This window comes from Gymnogyps californianus, chromosome 13 (genome assembly GCF_018139145.2).
Source record: "Gymnogyps californianus isolate 813 chromosome 13, ASM1813914v2, whole genome shotgun sequence".
NCBI lineage: Eukaryota > Metazoa > Chordata > Aves > Accipitriformes > Cathartidae > Gymnogyps > Gymnogyps californianus.
Window position 1 is genome coordinate 22,496,840 of NC_059483.1, and position 19,696 is coordinate 22,516,535.

The following is a 19,696-nucleotide window of genomic DNA, read 5'->3' on the forward strand; positions in this document are numbered from 1 at the left end:
TTAGCTTTGCGAGGGAGGGGATGTTTGTTTCTGCCGTTACCGGCCATGACTCGCGTTTGACGTTGCTTGATGAGCAAATACTTGAGCGCTGCGCCCCGGAGCAGCCTCTCGCTGGCGGGCAGGCGGGGGCGGGGCCTGCTTTCCCGGCAAAAGGGTGGGGGCGGGGCCTCCGCCTGTGGGGCGGTGCGGCGGGGGCGGGGCCGCCGTTTGAAGCCGGGGCAGCGGCGGGGCAGGCCGGTCGCTCGGCGCTGCCGCCGTCCCCCCGTCCCCCCCCCCCCCCCCGTCCCCCCCCCCGAACACACGCCCTCACCCGCGGCCGTTATGCGGCGGGCGCTGCCGCCGCTCCGCGCTCTCCTCAGGGGCGGCGCCGCGGGGCGGCCGCCCTGGCTCCCGGCGCTCAGCGGGCTCTGCGGCGCGCCGGCCGGCCTCCCGGCGCCGGCGGCTGAGGGGAGCGGCGGCGGCAGCAAGGTAAGCGAGGGGCCCGGCGGTGGTGTCCCGGGAGCGGGCAGGACAGGGTGGGCGGTGCCGGTCGCTTCAAGGCGTGCGGGGCGAGCCGGAGCGAAACCGAAACGGCCTCGGGCGGCGGCTGCCAAACCCGGCCTCGGCGGGGCGCGGTCTCCCGGCGCCCGAGGGTGTGGCGGAGCACGGCCGGGCCGCCCGCGCTTGTCTGAGGGGCGGCCGTGGAGGCGGGGGCGCGGGCCCGGGCTGCCCGGGCGAGGCGGCGGTTCCCGCTCCCGGGGGCTTTTCCTGCCCGGAGGGATCGTCTCTCTCCCGTCCCACCCGGGACTTGAGAGGTCGTTACCGGCGGTTTCCTCGCCGGTGCCTGCGAGCCCGCCTCCTCCAAGGGCCTGCTTTTGCTTTATGCTCTTAGAAAAGAGGAACAACGGGGAGTCGTTACGATGGCGCACAGGAGCGCGCTTGGAGGGAGCGCGGGGCTTCATCCCCTCTCCTTTGTTGTTGCAGCGCTGGAGATCTCTTTTGTCGCGAAGAGGGTGTTCCTTTAGGGTCAAAAGGGAAAAAAAAGCTCTTAATTTCGTTATTTCCCTGTTGGGTATAAGCTGAATTCCTTTCTTCGTTCTTTTTTTCTCTGTATACTTAGCAAAAGACTTTTTTTTTTTTTTTTTTTTTTGCCCTACAGTGTTGTTCACTCTAAAAGTCGTATTTGTAATCTACATTATTTACAGATAGCAAAATTAATGTGAAGAACTGCGTTTATTACAAAACTATTACAATATAGTTTCCGTAATTTCACGTACCAGTTTACAAAGCCTGAGAAGACCACTGTATGTTTATCAGCAAGCCGGCAACATCATTTCTGTAGCAGTTGGGTTATTTCTAATGTGGCATTCCTGAAACTGTTGCAGACAACTTGGAGACAACGGTTGCAGGGTTTTTTTGTTTTTAGAGGGCTGATGATTATATAGGGGAGAAAGGAGAGGGCTTCAGGGGGAGTTCTTGCATGTAAAACTGAACGAAAAACAGCTGCCTAATTTAAATCAATGATAATGCAATACATTTAAAGTGTTGACTTTATTAAATTGGGCTCTGTAGGGGAATGTACTCAACCTCCTGGGTTTTCAAATGTCGTTTGTGTGCCATGGTTTTAGAAAAGGCAGCAGTGAGAGCCAGCGTGTCAAGGAGTGTGTCTGTAGCTACATCACCTTTTGCATAGTGGTGGCGGTGTCTATCTCTGTGCTGTACCCAGCTGCAGGAAAAATGTAGTAGATGAATAATTGATGAGGAACAAAGTACTGCTTAAAGAGGCAAAATGCCCTTCTCCCTGCATGGGAAAAACAGTGGGCTGGATTGCTGTCAGTATGTGCCCTGAGACAGCTTGAATAGCAAAGGCTGTCCCACCTCCGTTGGCTGGAGTAATTTCTGCGCCTGTTCTCCCCACCATGCTCAGGCTCAGCGCTTAATCTCTCACTCCTTTTTCATCAAACGATGAAAGAGGGGATCGTAAATCCCAGGAGTCCTGGATTCCATCTCTCCCTGGCTTGGGAGAGAAATGAAGCTTAGATTATAGATCCTTTCTGGTCCATCCTTTTCCAGCCTGATTCAGTAACAATTTCATTGTTCGACAGTCCTCTCTCTGTGTCCACTCCTTAGGCTTATCACCCAGCTCATCTTTCTTGCCCCCAGTTAGCCTCGCTCTCCTTTTCTGGGCTCATGAAGTCCAGCTCTTCACTTCTTCAAAGGCAGGGAATTAGATAAATGTTAGTAACTCAAACAGCATCTTTGTTTAAGGAGGTGCTAACTTTACCAGTAGGCATTAGTCTACCATATATGAAACTAAGAATCAAATGAAGCGATGTATAAGGAGCGTAACAGATATCTAGCTGGAGTCAAACGTGTTGTGGAACAGAAAAGTACAAGTGACAGCAGGGACAGTTTCAGTGCCTAAATATCTTGTAAGCCAGGAGCGAAGTACAATATTTGCATTCAAGACCTACCTGTTGCTGAAAAATTTACTTTTGTTTATTTTGTTAGTATTCTGTGCATTGAAACTACCTGTGAAATAGAGTGGGGTTAAATCAATCAAAACTGTGACTGGCTGGCACAGCAGCATGTATTTTGTACCTCTTTTTATCAGTTTAACTCAGTTTGTCCCTATCTTCTGAAACGTTCTGGAACTACTCATAAAGCAAGATAGAACTCATGAGGCTGTGTGCATAAGGAAAAGGGAGTTGTAGTGCTCCTTTTTTCACAGTAGGTGTTTTAGCACATGAATGTGTCTATAAGGCACATCATTAAAATGTGCAAAGTTAAAGATCCATTCCTTCTCTGTGGAGGCGTCTGTTTTCATTGGGGTTTAGCTATTGTAAGCTTTATCAAACACGTGTAAGTATGGGCATAACTAATGTACTCTTTCTTTTCAATTCTTTCTTACAGCTCAACGTACTGCCATCCTTTGGTTTTCTTTTTGACATTGATGGTGTACTGGTACGAGGAAAGACTCCAATTCCTGCTGCAAAAAAAGCCTTTCAAAAACTAGTGAATTCTCAGGGACAATTCTTGGTGCCTGTAGTGTTTGTCACCAATGCAGGGAATTGCCTTCGCCAGAAAAAAGCTGATCAGTTGTCTCACCTACTGGGAGTTCCAGTGAGTAGATTAAATCCTATTTATTTAGTTATTTACTTACGGTGAATGTGTCAAATGTATTATCTTCCATTAAATGCTGCTCAGTTAATCAGTTTTGTTTTTCCCTTAAGCCCTCTGAAATGCTTTGCTGGAGGTTTTATAAAAATAAAAAATGCTGTCCAAAGCTAATGGTATTTCCATTGGTAAAGGTACTGATTTTTCCAACGGTAAAGCTAATGGTAATGGTATTTCTTCGCGACATTATTATTGCAGTAATAAATCTTGCCTTCTCCTTCTGAATAAAAAAATGTGTGTGCCAGTAACATGAAAATCTGCTCTAGCAAGCTGAGTGTTTTCTGTGATAATGTGCAAGACAGGAGCTCCCTGCCTATTTTTGATACAAGTGGTAAAACTTTATTCCTCCCTGATCTGTGGGCGCTGCAGGCAGTAGGACTTCTCCATTGTTGGAGGCTGTGTTTGAGCATTACTAAGAGAAAGCCATAAAGTCAGTTCTGCAATGCCTTTTGTTTCAGTAAGGGCCAGCAGACATGGGCATATCTGTATCAGTGAAATCCCGTGTGTCATGGGTAAAATGACATCTCAATTATTTTTGAGTTTTTTAGATCTGTAAAGGTGATAAGTAGTGATTCTTAATAGCATCCTTCCAGGATAATGATTTTACTGTTCTTATAGCTATTGAAGGAATGGGGATATGTAAATTAAAAGAATGTCTTCCGATACAATTAAATCAATGCTGCAGTCTAGTGAAGGGACCACAATTGGAATTAGGGCAGTTCTGATTCTTCTTCCCTGTTTGTTTTCTAAATGCATTTGGTGATTCTGTAAAACTAGGAGAGAAAACCTGGTGTTCATGTTGAATAGAATAATTCTGGAAGCTGAAAGGAGTGTGTATGACAATTTGTCGGTAATGTATTTTTTTCTGGCATATTATCAATACGTCGTCTGTGAAACTTAGGAGAAAATGATATGGTAGGATTTTAGGTAGATGTGTATGATTGTTTTGTAATTCATAGAATTTGTCACACCTGTTAATTAAATCTACATATAAATAACTTACCTGAAAAACAACAGACTCCTTTTGTTTTTAAATCCCAAACAGATTTCACAAGAACAAGTGATGATGTCACACAGTCCTCTGCGGATGTTCAAACGTTATCATGAAAAATGTGTTCTTGTATCTGGACAAGGACCGCTTCTTGATATTGCTCAAGAGTATCTTTTAAAAACTTAAACAGAAAGTTGGTTTTATTTTCCTTAATCAAGTTCAGGGGATTCTGTGGATCAAGTGAAGACCAAATATTTCAACACTACAAATCCAGTAATAAGCAATGGTAGTTCTTACTATGATGTCAAATTTATGTTTTGAAAATGGGTGGTGTGTTGATACTTGCTTCACTTTGTTCTATCTGGTTTTAATGAAGAAGGAAAAAAGAGAAAGAATTATTTTTTTGACTCATATGTAAGTGACACTTTAGCACAAAGGGTGTGTGCTCTCTTGAGGATTAGAGCATGGCATTCTATCTATTATTTATCACATCTGACTTAGCTCAGTGGCTCAAGATCTGCTTGTAAGCATGCGGCCAGGCCAGGTCAAATATTTTGCCACTTCTATAATAACTGCCAAAAAGAACTTGAATTATGTTGATGTAATGGTGGTATCAAAGCTTCAAACTGTAATTTAATGACCTTTGCATAATCTTCGCTCATGCTTCCAGTAACTCCCTTCTGCACTTCTTCCTTTATTGGGATTTTAATTAAAGTTGGTGTAAATCATAAGTTGTAAAAAATGTATATGCAACTTATACTTAAAAATTTTATTTCAAATGTAAAGATGAGAAAAAGTTACTGAAGGAACATTCCAGTTAACTGTCAAAATTTGTTAGGCATGGCTAAGAGAAAAGTATATTACAAGACTGAATACAAAATATAAAAAACGTATTTCTGTTAGACAGCATTTTTATATGGGGTAATCTTGTCTTATAATAACTTTACAAATGGCCTGTGGTGTTAATTCCAATACAAAAGCAGGTGGCTTAGTTTGTATAACTGATATATTTAAATAGCTCTTATTATAATTTGGATTGTAGGAAGTCTTAGTATTGAGAGTAGCATCACAATTGCTTTTTACATAAATAAGCCATTCTAGTTTGACTACCTCGTGTTAACTAAGTTTAAATTAATGGGATATATCAGCATTTAAGAGCACTACTATGTAAATCAGGAGGTTATGTTTTTCCTTTTGGTCCTTTCCTATTTTGATGTGTTTTGGTATTTATCTTAACTACCTGTAGAGCATAATTAAACCTGATCGGTCAGTCCACCATTTTGCAAGAGACTGAGCTTTACGGTGTTTGTTTATCTAGCAATACGTTTGCAGCTGTAATGGCCTAGGAAAGCACAGTTTGTGGACACAGTATTTTTTCCTCAACTAGCTCATATTTCTTTCATATAATAATTACACAAGATGTTGTCTTGCTGCCAGATAAACTTCTTTTTGTGCTTATGTAAAGATGATCTTGGAGTATTGCAGTGTAGAGTGGCTTCTTGCTTTTCATCTCATGTTTTGAGAAAGATTTATGTACCATTTCTGTCTTAAGATTTCAGACACACAGGTCTCCCATTTATAAATAATGGGATGATCATCTTTTTATCTCACAGAAGAAAAAGTCAGTCTTTGATATGTTGCTTTCATTCCTAAATAATTTGCTTTACCAGATAAACTGCATATGTTCAAATTGTTAAAATGGAATTGCTGATTTTTAAAATCTTTTAATATGAGCAATTCTGTATCCTTAACCGGTATTTTCCCAGCCTTGGTTTCTGTCAACCTATTACCATTGAAACATTGCGGGAGAAACACCCTTTGCTAGATGTAGTTGACCATGACAGAAGACCTAATGTTCTGGTGAGTGTATATTTTTGTTTTAAAATTCTTTGTTTGCTCATTAGATGACATTCTATAATAGGGGTCAATATTTAAACTACCGAGCTAATGCTGTTGTTCTTACATTGTATTTTGACTTTGCTTTTCTGCTTCTTTATTTGTTTTATTACAGCATTTTCAAGAACAACTGTATAGACTTTTTTTTTCTATCAGTGGTAATTCTTTAACATAATCTTTGATTTTGTAACTTACTGTTGTGGAAAAACTTATAATTTAGTACAGATATCTAATTCAAAATCTGTCTTGGGAAGCTTATTAGCTTCCTCAGATGTGTGGAAGATAAAATAAGCTTTTTCCTTCCATATAGGATTGTCTTGGTATTGTTTCTAGGCTGTGAGGTTGCTTTGATTGTAAATTAATGCTTTGCAGATAACTAATTTTTTTCCAGAGGACTCCCTTTCTTGTTGATACCATTATTTAAATATATTTAAATATTAACAATACGTACAGTATGGTTTCAACTGAATTGTGCAGAATTTCAAAAAGAAGTGAATACATACACAGTAAATACATGCGTGTATTGTACATATTCAGGGTCAGTATACAGAGTGGATTTTTCCCATGTGAAGTCAAGAAATTCTTTGTGGTTCACAGAATCCATAACTCACTTATATCACCTTTGCCTTGCTTCTCAACCATACGGGTGTAGAAGTTCAAGAAACTGTTAATGTATTTGTCACCGTAGGGAGCAAATCATGAAGTGCAAACTCTTACTTGTTTAGCAAATATATTATGTGTTATACAATGTATTTTTCTTTCTTAGCAGTGTTAAAGAAATACATTTCAAAAACTGTTTTTCAAATGTGTTGTTAATACTAGAGGCCTCTTACTCGTGTGGAAAAATAAACATCCATACTTTCATACACAAGTAAATTAAACAACTGAAGCTTTATAGCTTGCCAGAGGAAGTTAAATAGATGTAGGAGGCTAGCGAATGTAGAACACACTAACTTGTCTGCTGTCCATTTGCCATGAGATTTCACTTCAGAATTGAAATACAAGTTTCTAATTAAACTGACGTCAGGTATATACCAAAATAGAGAGTGCATTTCCTGTCAGTGTTGCAGAAGGCAACTGTGGGAGCGATACTTGAATTTATTCTGTTAAAAAATAGTAGTAGATGTTTAATCTTGTAGAAAACTCTCACTTTTTTCTTATTGCAGTACCCCTCTGCTGTGGAGCTTCCCAAGATTGAGGGTCAGTTATCTTTATTTAACTTGCAACTATCCACTAATAGATGAAATATCTTTATTGTACTTTATAATTAGAATTTATTTTTAGATTGCTGGGCACTTCAGAAAGTTGGCCGAGACAATTCTAAGCTTTCCTTGTTAATGACATCTGTCATTCATTTTGGAATGTATCATATGTGATAAAGCTGGTTTTTTTAATGCGTGCAGTTTTCGGCCATGTGTTTTTGAAGTTTCAGAAGGTAGGTAAGGTCTGCTTTCCTTTTCCTCTTCCTTTAACAGGCTGTTGTTGCCTTCCTTTCAAAAATAAGGAATGAATTGACATATGTTCAGAAATAATCGGTCTTATTCTTACAGTAGTCAGGATGGTCATTTCAGAGTTGTAGTATGGGAAGCATCTTGTTTCAGCACACTGTATTCACTCTCATCTCATCTAAGTACAGGAAAGTAGAAACTGGACTTTAGAATTTAATAAAAACCATGTCGGATTATTGCTGGAGACTAGAAAATGTCTAAAAATAACATTCAAATTTTGTTTTAAGATGAACAAAATAACGTCTCTGATGAATTATTTAAATACCGTATGTAAACATAGAATTCACAAAGGTGTGGAAGACTGAGAAATACAATTTAGAAGTTTATATTTTGTGGTGCTATGGAGAAACTTAGCCAATTAAAAAAAAAAATCTTAAACCTGTAGATTTTGCAGTGAGGTCTTGTTACTTCTGAGATTTTCTGTGAATGAATGGGTATATAATATATTAAAACCCTAAGTTAAAGTTAATGTGACTATTTCATCAGTTCATGGTTAAATCAAATTACTTGTTCAGTCTCTTTAGACCAAGTTTTAGTGTCAGAGATTTGGTGCCCAGTTAACTAATTCTGTAACTCTGTTTTGTAATTCTTGTTCTTATAGCTGTTGTTTTGTTTGGGGAGCCAGTCAGATGGGAAACCAACCTCCAGTTGATAATAGATGTTTTGCTGACAAGTGGCTATCCTGGAAATCCGTATCACCATGAAAATTACCCTCACATTCCTGTACTTGCTTGTAATATGGATCTGATGTGGGTAGCTGAAGCACAGTCTCCAAGGTAAGTGCAATTATAACACGTGTATATCATGATATATTTGGGGTTTCCTCATTTCTTCAGTAAAATTCAGAGTCAATACTTTTATACAAAATGCTTGCTATAGCTTCACAGTAGGTCTCAGCTTTGAATAGAACGTCTCTAAAGCAATGCACTTCCAGCAAATGCTGCCTTATTACTGTCTACATTATTGTATTCAGGAAATCAGTTACTCAAGATAAAAACTGCTTTTAAGCTCTAAACCTTTTTGTTTCCCCACTCCCAGAATAGTGAGCTCTTTAAGGAACATAAGAAAAACCGAGTAGAACACACAGAACAAGGTGGCATGATCTCTGATAGTGGTTTTGTTTGATTTTGTTTTCAGTAGAAGGTAGTTCTTTAATAGTTTTGTTTCCCCTCCCTTCCCCCCAGTCTAAAATTTGAACATACACTGAAATAGAAATCGTTGTTACTGTGACTTGATTGCTGCCTTGATCTTGGGTCAAAGATCTTGTCGGGTATTCTTACCTGGATGCAAAGAGCATCTCTAATTAGCATGTTGGCAAAAGATGTATGTGTGATAGTTTCAGGCTAGAGGAAGGCAACCAATATATCTGCAGTGAATAAGATACGTAGTTTCAGTTGTGTCCTTTGGGAAAGATCCAGTATAAAGTTTGTTTTTTCCTTTGAGTTTGACAGTATGACAAGGTTGCAGCTGTCAGTGCCGTTACCTTCGCTATTGGAATATAATGCCATGACTAAGTTGTTTTAAGCTGTTGCTAATAATTACTGGAAGTAATTTTATGCTTATTTATTGGCATTTCATAATACAAAGCCACAAACAGGGTGGAGAGAGGGAATGAAGGGTTAATTCAGAATTCAGAAAAGCTAATTCTGTACCACATTTGAAAGTGCTACAACTGCTTCCTTCTTTGTAGCTTTTTTCCATAAAAAAACTATTTTGATTTCTAGGCCACTAGAGACTTAATTCGTAATTTCACCTCATATCTCTGCTGGCGTCTGATGCTCGTTATATTGGTGTTCTGGGGGTTTTTTTAGGCTGTAGATACCTGGTTTGAGCAGATATACTAATCTATGTGCATTAGAAGTTACCTAGCAGCACTTCTTAAGTAGTATGTGTAATTTATTGTGTATAGAATTGTTGTATAGCAACTCTTTATTCTTAGGGTGGGTTTGGTAATTCGATAGTCTCAAGTGATATGTATTAGTTCATCCCTAATCCCACACCCTGCCTTCAGTAATGAAGTAAAACTGCTTTTTTTCATCACGAGACTACATCTTCTAAATTACTGATTTACTGGCTTGGTTGATGACCCATCATCACTGTTTGTACCTTAATCAAAATAATTGAGTTATCAAAAGCATGCCATAAAATTATGGTTTGTTCCTTGATCTTCCTTTGCATCTTTTTTTTTTTTTTTTTTTTTTTTTTTTTTAAGAGAAACCCATGAAGGTTTTTGTTTCCATATTACAAGTGGGTTTTGGTATACTCTTGTGTTTAAGGAGAGATTAATTTTCCTTCTGTCTGATTCTAACTTTTCTTTTCCATTTCTCCTCTTTGTTAATTTAGCTGATTCTGCTAGGTCACAGCCTAGGCATTATTTCAAGAAGCAACACTTTTGTAGCTAGGGTATCTACTTAAATGCAAGTAACACTAACAGAAACCATTGCTACATTTTAAAAATAGATAAGTCTGTTGTGCTGTCCCAATAATGTGTTTTTATTGTGTTTATTGTTCAGCTAATCAGCACTTAATTTTCAGTGACACAGCCATGGAAATGTTGCATGCAAACCGAGGGAAATTTGATAGTTACAGGATATGATTTATTCCTAAAAGATCATGAAATAAAAAAGCCTTGGTTTTTTTATCTGTACTTAATATAATTTGATTTGTCTTCATATCTGTGTAGGTTTGGGCATGGAACATTCATGGTTTGTTTGGAAAACATTTACAAGAAAATCACTGGCAAAGATCTGAAATATGAGGCCTTAATGGGCAAACCTAGTAAACTGACCTACCAGTATGCAGAATACCTCATCAGGGCTCAGGCAGCAGCAAGACAATGGAAGCAACCTATTCAAACTCTGTATGCTGTCGGGTAAGATATCATAAGTCTAACGAGTACAGCAGGAAATTACTCGCAACATAAATACCAGCAAAGAAAAATACACAACTCTTACTGGTTTGTTTCTCATACCATTGGGACCACCTAACATTCTTGGTGCTATGGTGTACTTTTTATGGTGTGTTTGAGCCTCACTGTTTCTAATCGTGAAAATTAATAATACTTTGCTCTTTCTATGTGTAATTTCTGTAGAAGCACAAAAAGTGGTTTATATGCAACTAAGATTTCTCCCGATTTTTTTTAATTATTTATTCCTGTAATAGGCTGTGTAAATCTAACAAAAAGGATTTGCATGGGTGTTTGTTTTATTCGGTTGACTGGTATAACACCAACAAGCTTTGAATAAATGATAGTTATTAGAGAATGTAGAGCTAGAATTTATTTGTGAGATCGTTAAGCTTGGTCATATGCTACTGTGTGTGCTGTCACATCATAGAATCCTTTTCATAGAAAGAGATAAAGCTGTATTGTATTAAAGACTGTTCCAGAATCTCCAGGATGTTTGGAAATATAATAAGCTCATTCATGGACTGCTAATATCTATCCTTGATTTCCCCTCCCCCTGCTCTGGTCTGCAATTTCAATATGGAGAGTTATTCACTTTTATTGTATGTCATGCTTAATGAAAATGGTGTAATAAAATAGCAATAGGATTGGATTTCTTCCTATCTGCTTCCACATAAAGTTATGTAAAGTATAAAATAAACTGTTAAATCGAAACTATAAAAATGTCTTTCATACATTGCAATTTGACAACTAAAATTGCACTGCTGACTAAACTTTCTTCTTATATTTCCAGAGATAATCTCATGACTGATGTCTATGGTGCTAACCTTTACAATCGCTATCTTGAAGAGAACTCCAGAAAAGGTTCGAAGTCACGGATTCAGGCCAAAGTTGCTGGTGGCAGAGGATCTGCCACTCTCTCTCAGGATGACGAAATAGACAACAGTTGGGAGAATGAATTAGCATCTGCAGCTGCTGCCCACTGTAGGTCTGTTCTTGTTTGTACGGGGGTGTACAACCCTGACACCGAGGTACCCTTGGATACCAGGGAGAGCATAACTGAAACGGTGTTCCATGGCCACAGAGATTTTAGATTTGATCCTGGTTTAGTAGAACCGGATCACATTGTACCAGATGTTGATGCTGCTGTAGACCTGGTCTTTCAGCTGGAGAACTTTGCACCTGATTGAGATGACATGATTTCTTAAGGACTACTCAGTGCTATGCTTTTCTTCCCAAAAAACAAGCTGTGCTTTAAAATCATGCCACAAACTGCTGCTTTCTAAAATTTTTAACTTTTAAATTAATACAATCTTGCATTAAGTATACTTCTTATTAGTATACTTAGGTATATTAATATACTTAATATAAGTATATTAAATATCAATAATGCTTTTTAAAGTACTTTGAAATATGTAATTTCTTGCTTTAGTTGCCCTTTATTGCCTCCTATTCATTATGTTAGGTATTTTAATAGCAATTTTTCATAGTAGCTTATGCATGTTACTGGTACTTAAATTCCCACATGACAGTACCTTCTTTTGTTTGCTGAAAGATCTAGCTTCTAGGTATTGGGGATCTTGAGGATATCGGATTGTGGTGCTGGGGTCATTCACACAATTACAAATTGGCTGGTACAGAGCACAACATGTATTACTGCTTGGTATTCTGCAAGTAACGAGTGCTCTTTCAAATTAGAGTGAAGTTTAAGTCTGTTCTGCTACTTTGTACTTGCTCACGTATAACCCTGCAGCCTTTCTTTTTATCTGTTTTCCCATGTGTCTGGAGCTGCTATTGCTTCTCTCTACTCTGACATGTAAAGCCTTAATAGAAACGCCCATGTAAGATGGAGAAGGCTGACTTGTTAACACCATTTTTGGAACTCCAACTCAGCTGAACACAGTCATGTAAGGAAAGCGGCTAACATTGGGTGTCCTGTGTGGCATAATACCTGGCCTTTTGTCTTTGCCTTTTTATCTGCACTTTTTTTGAGGAATTTAGAATCTTAGAAAGCTTTAGCAATTATGTTTCAAGCGTTTCTGTCAGTTGGACTTTTCCACTGAATGAGTGACTACTGTTTGGGCAAAAAGTGCCTAGTAATTTACTTGAAGCTTCATACCACTGTGGTAATTAACCGGCCTTTAGTGTAATATATTTCGTCTTGTGTCAATGTGACATGTTGTTTGGTTCATGGATTTTATAGCTGTTCATTTACAAAAAAAAAAAAAGTAATTTATTTTATGTTATTTTTGTAAAATACTTTTAAACTTTTTCATCCAAAAGATGTCTTTGAAAATATTTTTGTGTTAATTTGTTATAACACAGTATATGGTGTACTTGTGACATAAGCTTGGAAAACATAAGCCAATTAAGTGTGTTTTAAAAACAAAGTCAATTTACACACAAATATCACTTAACATCACCTTGGGGACTAGTCAGGTTTTTATGGTTGTGTTTTGTTTTGTTTTTTTTCAAATTAGAAATTGTACAAACAAAAATCTGTGGGTCTTCAGTTTCCCAAGTTCTTGCAGAACAAGCGGAACACTGGCTTAAAAGTGTTGATAGACAGATGGTGGCATAAAGTGAAATGACTTCCTGGCCAGCTTCTTCACTGCTTATTATCCTGATATCAAAATCTGAAAACTCATGTCATGAAGAGAACATAGCTGCTATGAAGTCAGATTTTTTTGTTGTGTTTTCTCCATTTGCAAACCACTGTAATCCCCCTCTCTACTATCAGGATTGTTGATTCATTCAGTCGTAATGTTTCGTAAGTAGCTGTCAGCATATCTTGCTGGATCCAGTTTAAGGACACTGCTTTAAACAGTGTATTTCCTGTTTCTTCACTGGGAAAGTATTACAGCAGCACATTCTTGCTTTTTTTATTGGTACAGTAAACAGATATATACCTGTTTCTTTAGGACTTTTCTGTAATACGCCAACTATTTGCAAAGTATGCCAAATCTTTCTACGTAAAGATTGTAGTTTTGTAAAATGTCAGGATGGCTTGAAAGTTGCATTGTTTCAATACTGAAGCATGTTGCAGAGCTCTTTAGCTATTACCGGAAGTGGTTTCAGGCTGTCCGTGAAGCAAGGAATAAAAATGTGGAAGTTGATGAAGAACAGAAAATGTTCAATTTGTTTCTTCTTTTTTCCCCAGAATATGCATGAACACTTCAAAAGGTTCATGAAGGAACTGTGTATATACTTTTTAAACTTCATCCCTCATGGAAACATTAACTTGTAATGCATATGTAGAAAAAAATACTGTTTGGCTGCTAATCAGGCTGCTACTGTTTAACTGAAAGGAAGACAGGTTTTTAGTCTATATCCTTCTTGGACCATTTAGGCTATGTCTGCGTTACAGGTGTGTGGATGTTGCCTGATGAGTCTGCTTGAGTTATCTTTAATGTGATTCTTGGAATGAATGTATGACCGAGTCCCAATGGTGGACTAGGGTGCCACTAGATTTGGAGCTGTGTCAGCACACAACAAAAAACAGGCAGTTGTTGCCACAGGTGGTGGACAAAGATGGTTAATATATATGGGTATTACTATAAAACACAAAAGACAAATGTTAGTGTAGTAGACACTTGTGGTATACCAGTGAGCTAGGCAAATATTTTAGTGACATACCATGAAAAATAAATTTTTAAGGAAGGATTTGAAGGAGTATAGTGAGTTACCGTTGAGGATGTTTACCTGGAGCTCTTGCCAAATGTGAAGGACCTCACAGCATCCACTTGCTAGATGCTCCCACAACTTCATTGCAGTGCTGAGCTAGGTACATTGGAATTAGACTGTGTATACCCTAATTAGTCCTGCAACCACACAGCATAGATGTAGCTCTAGAGCCTGAAAGCAAGCTGCTTCCTCAGTGACATGTTCCTATGTTTATGTGCACTGAGCACTTACACCACAGTTAGAATTTTGAAATATTACTGGTGTTAGTAGTACAGCAAACTCCTCACACTTTACAAAATGAGTAGAAAAGCATGTGTGTTCCTCCCTCAGTGAGTCCCACTCCAGTTTACATGTCTACTTAAATTTCTGGTGAAAACATTTGTGCTCAGGTGCTAGTTTGTGACTCAGGCAAACCTTCCATTCCACCTGCTTTACTCAATACTGAATTCCAGCAAAAGACTTGTCGTCTTCATCTTTTTATTAATGTGACCCCTCAAAAAGCAGACGTTGTTCATTATATTATTATTTAATGTCTTACAAATGAAGATGCTACACTGACAGACTTAAGTCTTTGAATTTTGTGCCTCCTATTCACTCAGGAAGTGGTACGGGTGAGAATTTTTTTGAAAAGAAGTGTCATAAAACATTGCATCAGAGTTACCACTGTAATTTCCAACATTTCCTGCTAAGGTACTTTAAAGTGAAATTTAGTGATTCTTTGTTAGTAACAAGCTAAGATGTGGAAATCCTTAGAAGAAATCTCAATCTCTAGTACTGGAAAGGTGCTTTTTTTCAGAGTTCTTAAGGAAAACTGAGTTTAGTAAAATGTTCTTTCCAATTACTCAGCTAAGAGTGAAATGAATGAATATTATATCAGGTAAGAAAAAGACCCTGTCTTAACTTTTGCTCTCCTTTCCTTGAATGTCCTCTGACCTGGATTTTCACTTACCTTCTTTAATGTGTTTTCAGCTTTGACATTTACCTCTGAAATAGACAGTATTTCCCACATGTTAACGTTAAGTGTATTTCAGTCATAACATAGGTAAGCTATTGGATGTTACAATACTTCTTTCAAGTTTAAAATGTACTGTTGAAACACCTAAGTGACCAGGATGTGCAGAAATAGATCACTGAAATCACTTTTAAAAATATTTCTGAGGATCTTGCTGAAGTTTCTTGTAAGTAGAACTTGCCCTTTATTTGTGTAGTAGTATTTTTATTCTTGATACCTTTTGTTCTATTAAAAAAAAAACCAACTCAGAAACAACCTTTCAAAAATATATCCTGTACTTATTTTTGCTAATACAAAATTGATAATATTTTAAACTCCAGTCATGTCTTGTCTTCAGTATCACATGTTTTTCTTTAGAAGCATTTTTCAATTAGAGGAATGTATGAGACACATTTTAAGAAAAACAAATTTTCAGATATCTCCTCTTCAAAATAAAAAAATTTCCTGCATTTAAAATTAAATTTATCATGTCAAAACTTGAATACTCTTAAATGGAATTAAAGGAATAATCTAATCTGTAGTACATCCTACATTTATAAAATCAGTCTGCTATACCTATTGATACTACTTGTTATGGAATAATCTTTTCAAATTGCAGATTTTTTTTTTAGTAAAAGATCATATCCAGGCAGCTTGTCTTAAAGATGTGAGTAATTCACAATAATCTGTTGCAGTGTTTTGTAGTTACTTCTTTCCATAAACCGCTCGGTAATTTTTTCTCTGGGACAACCCTCCTTATGTTCTTCAGCAACACAAATGTGATGATATGCTGCGATATGGTGTAATCATACCTAGAAAAACTAAAAAATATTTCAGCGGTATTAGGAGATGAAATGCAGCCTCCGCAATGCGGTGGGATGGACAGACGACTATTGGTAAGAGTATTGAAAAAGATCCTCTAAAGTGAAAGTTTTCACTAAGCTTGAAAGATATTCTTGCTGGCTGTCAGTGCAGTGTTGAAACCCAGTACACAATTGTTAGATCTCTGTTGGGGTGCCTTAGGCTTCATCCAGCGGGAATCCAGCTGATGTGCTTGGCAACTGCTCTGCAGAGCAAGTGGCGGTGATCGGAGGCTTCCCATCAAAAGACACCTTGATCTAACTAAAACAGTAATGCAAACGTACCCATACAGGACCACGCGCTTTGGCACAGGACTTGCCTTAATAACTCTGTGGGCGGGAGACTGGAGACTCCCTTGTCTTAAACACACAAGTGTGGGGTGTCTCAGTAAGAACTGAATTTATTTGGGAAGCGAAGGGATAGATACCTCCTCTGATGGAGACTGCGAGGGTTGTGCTATGGGATTCTGCAGGTGTAGATGAGGGCTGGCAGATTTCCCTCTCAGCTCCCGAGGGGCCGCCGCGGGGGGCGCCCTCCGCCATCTTGGCTTTACCTCAGCCCGGCTGCCCGCGGCGGCGCTCACGGCTGAGGCACGGTGCGGGACGGGGGAGAGAAAGAAGTCGGAGTATTGCGACCCTCTCCTGTCTCCTTTTTTTTTTCTCTTTTTCTTTTTTACTCCTTTTCTTTTTTTACTTTTTTTTTTTTTTTTTTTCCATGTCATAGAAGTAGTAAAATGCAAAACCATTGCCCCCTCGCAGTTCTCCAAGGCTCAGGGTATTTCAAGTTCTCCAACTCTGTGGACTGAACTCCAGCTTGGTAAGTGGCAACACGGGCTTGGCAGACCCTCAAAAAGCCAAAATGCTTAAAAAATAGCAGGTGAGAGTGTTCATTCATAACTTTAGCTTCCTCTCATTCGCACCCTTTCTTGGTTTCAAACAAGTGCAAAGCACTTAGTAAGTTTTTCCTGTCAGCGACTGAGAAATTGTGCCCCAGGAGTGTGAGAGATGAGCTCAGAGTTCGGTGCTCTTGAAACCTCTCCCAGCTGCTGGGAAAGATATGTTTACTCCCCAGTTTTGCAGTAGATGGTTTCAAATGAATCAGAAAGACACAGTTTTAGTAAGAGCTATGTTTTCTGTTTAGGGTTTGTGTGCTTTATAAAACGGACAATTTTTTGGGCTTTCTTCAGCAAGAAAATAAGCAACTGTGGCATGGAAGTGACACAGTGAAGGTTGTTTCTGTAAAATGTGGAAAGGATGCACAGTTGAAAGGCCTTGGAGCATTTGGGTTTTGTTCCATCAGTGGATGGATGGACTGCGACAGGTATCGTACCATGGGCATGCTTTCACAGCTCTGGACAGAACTTCAGCATCAGCTCTTTGTCAGCTTTTTCTTGTTCAAAAAGTGTTTCTAGGTGATGGATGGAAAGGAGGAATACTAACAAAATGATTCACAGAAACATTGTGCTAAACTTTGACTTTTCCAATGTAAGTTATTTTGGTTCCCAACAGCTAGGATTGAATCTCAATTGAGTCAATTAATTGTTCGGAGTGCAGCTCCAAGCACAATATCTGCATGTAGTGGCACCAAGACATCCACCTTTGTAATGACTGAATATAGTTTTGTATGAAGCGCAAATACATTTGAAATTAATGTGCATGTATATATTGCTTTAAATTACACTAATTGCACAGGCAGCTGGAAGTATGTGAACTAGCCCAGACCTCTGGTTGACTTAGCTTTCCGTATACCCTGTCTTCTGTGTGCTGGTTAAAAGCAAGAATGCCATGTTGTTATCTCAAGTGCAGTGTGGCTATTTTGTCCCCCCACCTAGTCTCACCAGGGATTAAAGGAAGATAGAAATAGTGACCTGAATAACACTACACACAGAAGGCAGTTGCTGAAAGAGGTAGAAATCTCTTTCCTTCAGTGTCATAGGCAAGAAGCCAGGATTACAGGAGTTTCTTTAAAATTCAGTGGTGTGCTTGTATGTTCTGTAACTTGAACAGAAATGGGTACTAACAGTCTTTTTTGTATGGTATCACTGCATATCTTACACATTCTGTGTTAAAATCTTTTGTCTATACAAGGATGAATTCTTGGGTGACGAAATATATCCTGTTTTCAATGTTGACTGAAACAGGCTGCGTGTTCAAAGTTCCAAAAAAGAGTGTTTTTGTGGTCACTTCTGTGATTAAAATAAATCAGTACGTACTCAAAATAGCACAGATGGGTTTACTTTGTGTAATTAAGACCACCTGAGACTCAGCTGGTCTTAATGAAAAATTCTCCTCCTTGCATTTTGTTGGTCTTGTATGCCAAGCTCAGAAGCTAGTACCAGAATCTAAGATCATGCTAAATGTGTCCTACAGTTTAACACCTAGCAAGGTTTACCGCAGATTTATCTGTTGATCTCTTTCTGAAGCAGAAGCAGCACCTGTTGTATAGGTAAGAGTATTTCTCAGAATAAGAAATGGATTTTCAATAGGACTTGAGTCTCGTGTCTTGTTTTATGGAAGTGTATCTGTGAGTATGCTTTCTGCTAGTTTAACAGCTAAGTTCCTGACCATAGATGGGGAGGAAAAAATATTCAGTGACTTTAGACTATAAAAAAAATAAGGGTATTCTTTTGCAGATGCCTACATAATGAAGGCGAGTTTACCTCACTAACAAGAAAAGAAAAATGGTTGTGATGTGTGTAGATCTCTTCCTGTATCCAAACTATTCCACGTTCCTAGAGAATTCAAGGAAGAGTTCCTAGAAATGCAACTAAGTCCCTTAAAAGTGTTTGTCATATGCACTCATAATAAGCCAACTAAACAGTTGTCATGGTTGTTTTCCACAATAAAGTGGAAAATAAATAATATTGTTTTCCACAATAAAGTTACCAAAAGAGACCATATTTTAATTTGCCACACACACTTACAAATGATCAGGCTGCAGAGATCAGAGCAGGGTTTTGGTTTTTTTCAGCGTGTGGGGTTTTTTCCTTCCGCATAACCTTTTATTACTGGTTTAACCTGTTCACATTTTCAAGGGTGCACAAGGGTGTCCTGGGGAGATTCTGGCTGCCCACTGGTGGCCACCCATCTTGCTCTCTCATCAGTCAGGGTTGTGTGGTCTGCATGTCCTATAGTGCTTTGGAAGATGACCTGGGAAGCAGCTATGAAACTAGTTATGTCGACACAGGTGCATGTCCTTTCTGCTCTGGAAATACTGTGAGAGCTTATTAGCAGCAAGACAGGCAGGTTCCAAGGTTCATACAAGGTGACATATGACTAGCTCCTCATTGGTGTACGCTGTGAAAGCACAGGCTTGCTTTTGAAGGCCGTGCGTTTTACAGGGTTTAGAGAGAACTGTTCTACATGTTATATTCTAGGACTGTATTACAATAATGGTATTATTTACATAAGTGCACCAGCTTTGTATAAACTTACATTTTGTCTCATACCACAGCCTTGGAATTCACAACTTGCTTTTCCCTTTGTATTTTTTGGGTAAGTTGTTTGTTTTCCCCACACAGATTTAGAAACTATACTATAGATGTGCAGAACGTGAAGTACATGAAAAAATAAAGGTCAATACCTACAAAGAGTAGGTACATGTTAAGCATGACACTTGCATTATTTCTCTCTTACACTGATTCTCTATAGCACTCTGCACACCAGTGACATGTATAGTTACATCCCGAATGTTTCAGTAGTAAA

The 19,696-nt window shown here is 38.7% G+C and overlaps 1 protein-coding gene across 1 annotated transcript; it reads left to right on the forward strand.

Annotated features, from left to right (window-relative positions):
* The first annotated feature begins 321 nt into the window (after positions 1–321).
* Positions 322–11,786, forward strand: LOC127021486 (haloacid dehalogenase-like hydrolase domain-containing 5). Its single transcript, XM_050904568.1, has 8 exons — positions 322–468; positions 2,893–3,102; positions 4,202–4,314; positions 5,914–6,007; positions 7,210–7,243; positions 8,153–8,327; positions 10,235–10,423; positions 11,250–11,786. The coding sequence occupies exons 1-8, from the start codon at positions 322–324 to the stop codon at positions 11,644–11,646; spliced, it is 1,359 nt and encodes a 452-aa protein (XP_050760525.1). The 3' UTR covers positions 11,647–11,786.
* The last annotated feature ends 7,910 nt before the right edge of the window (positions 11,787–19,696 follow it).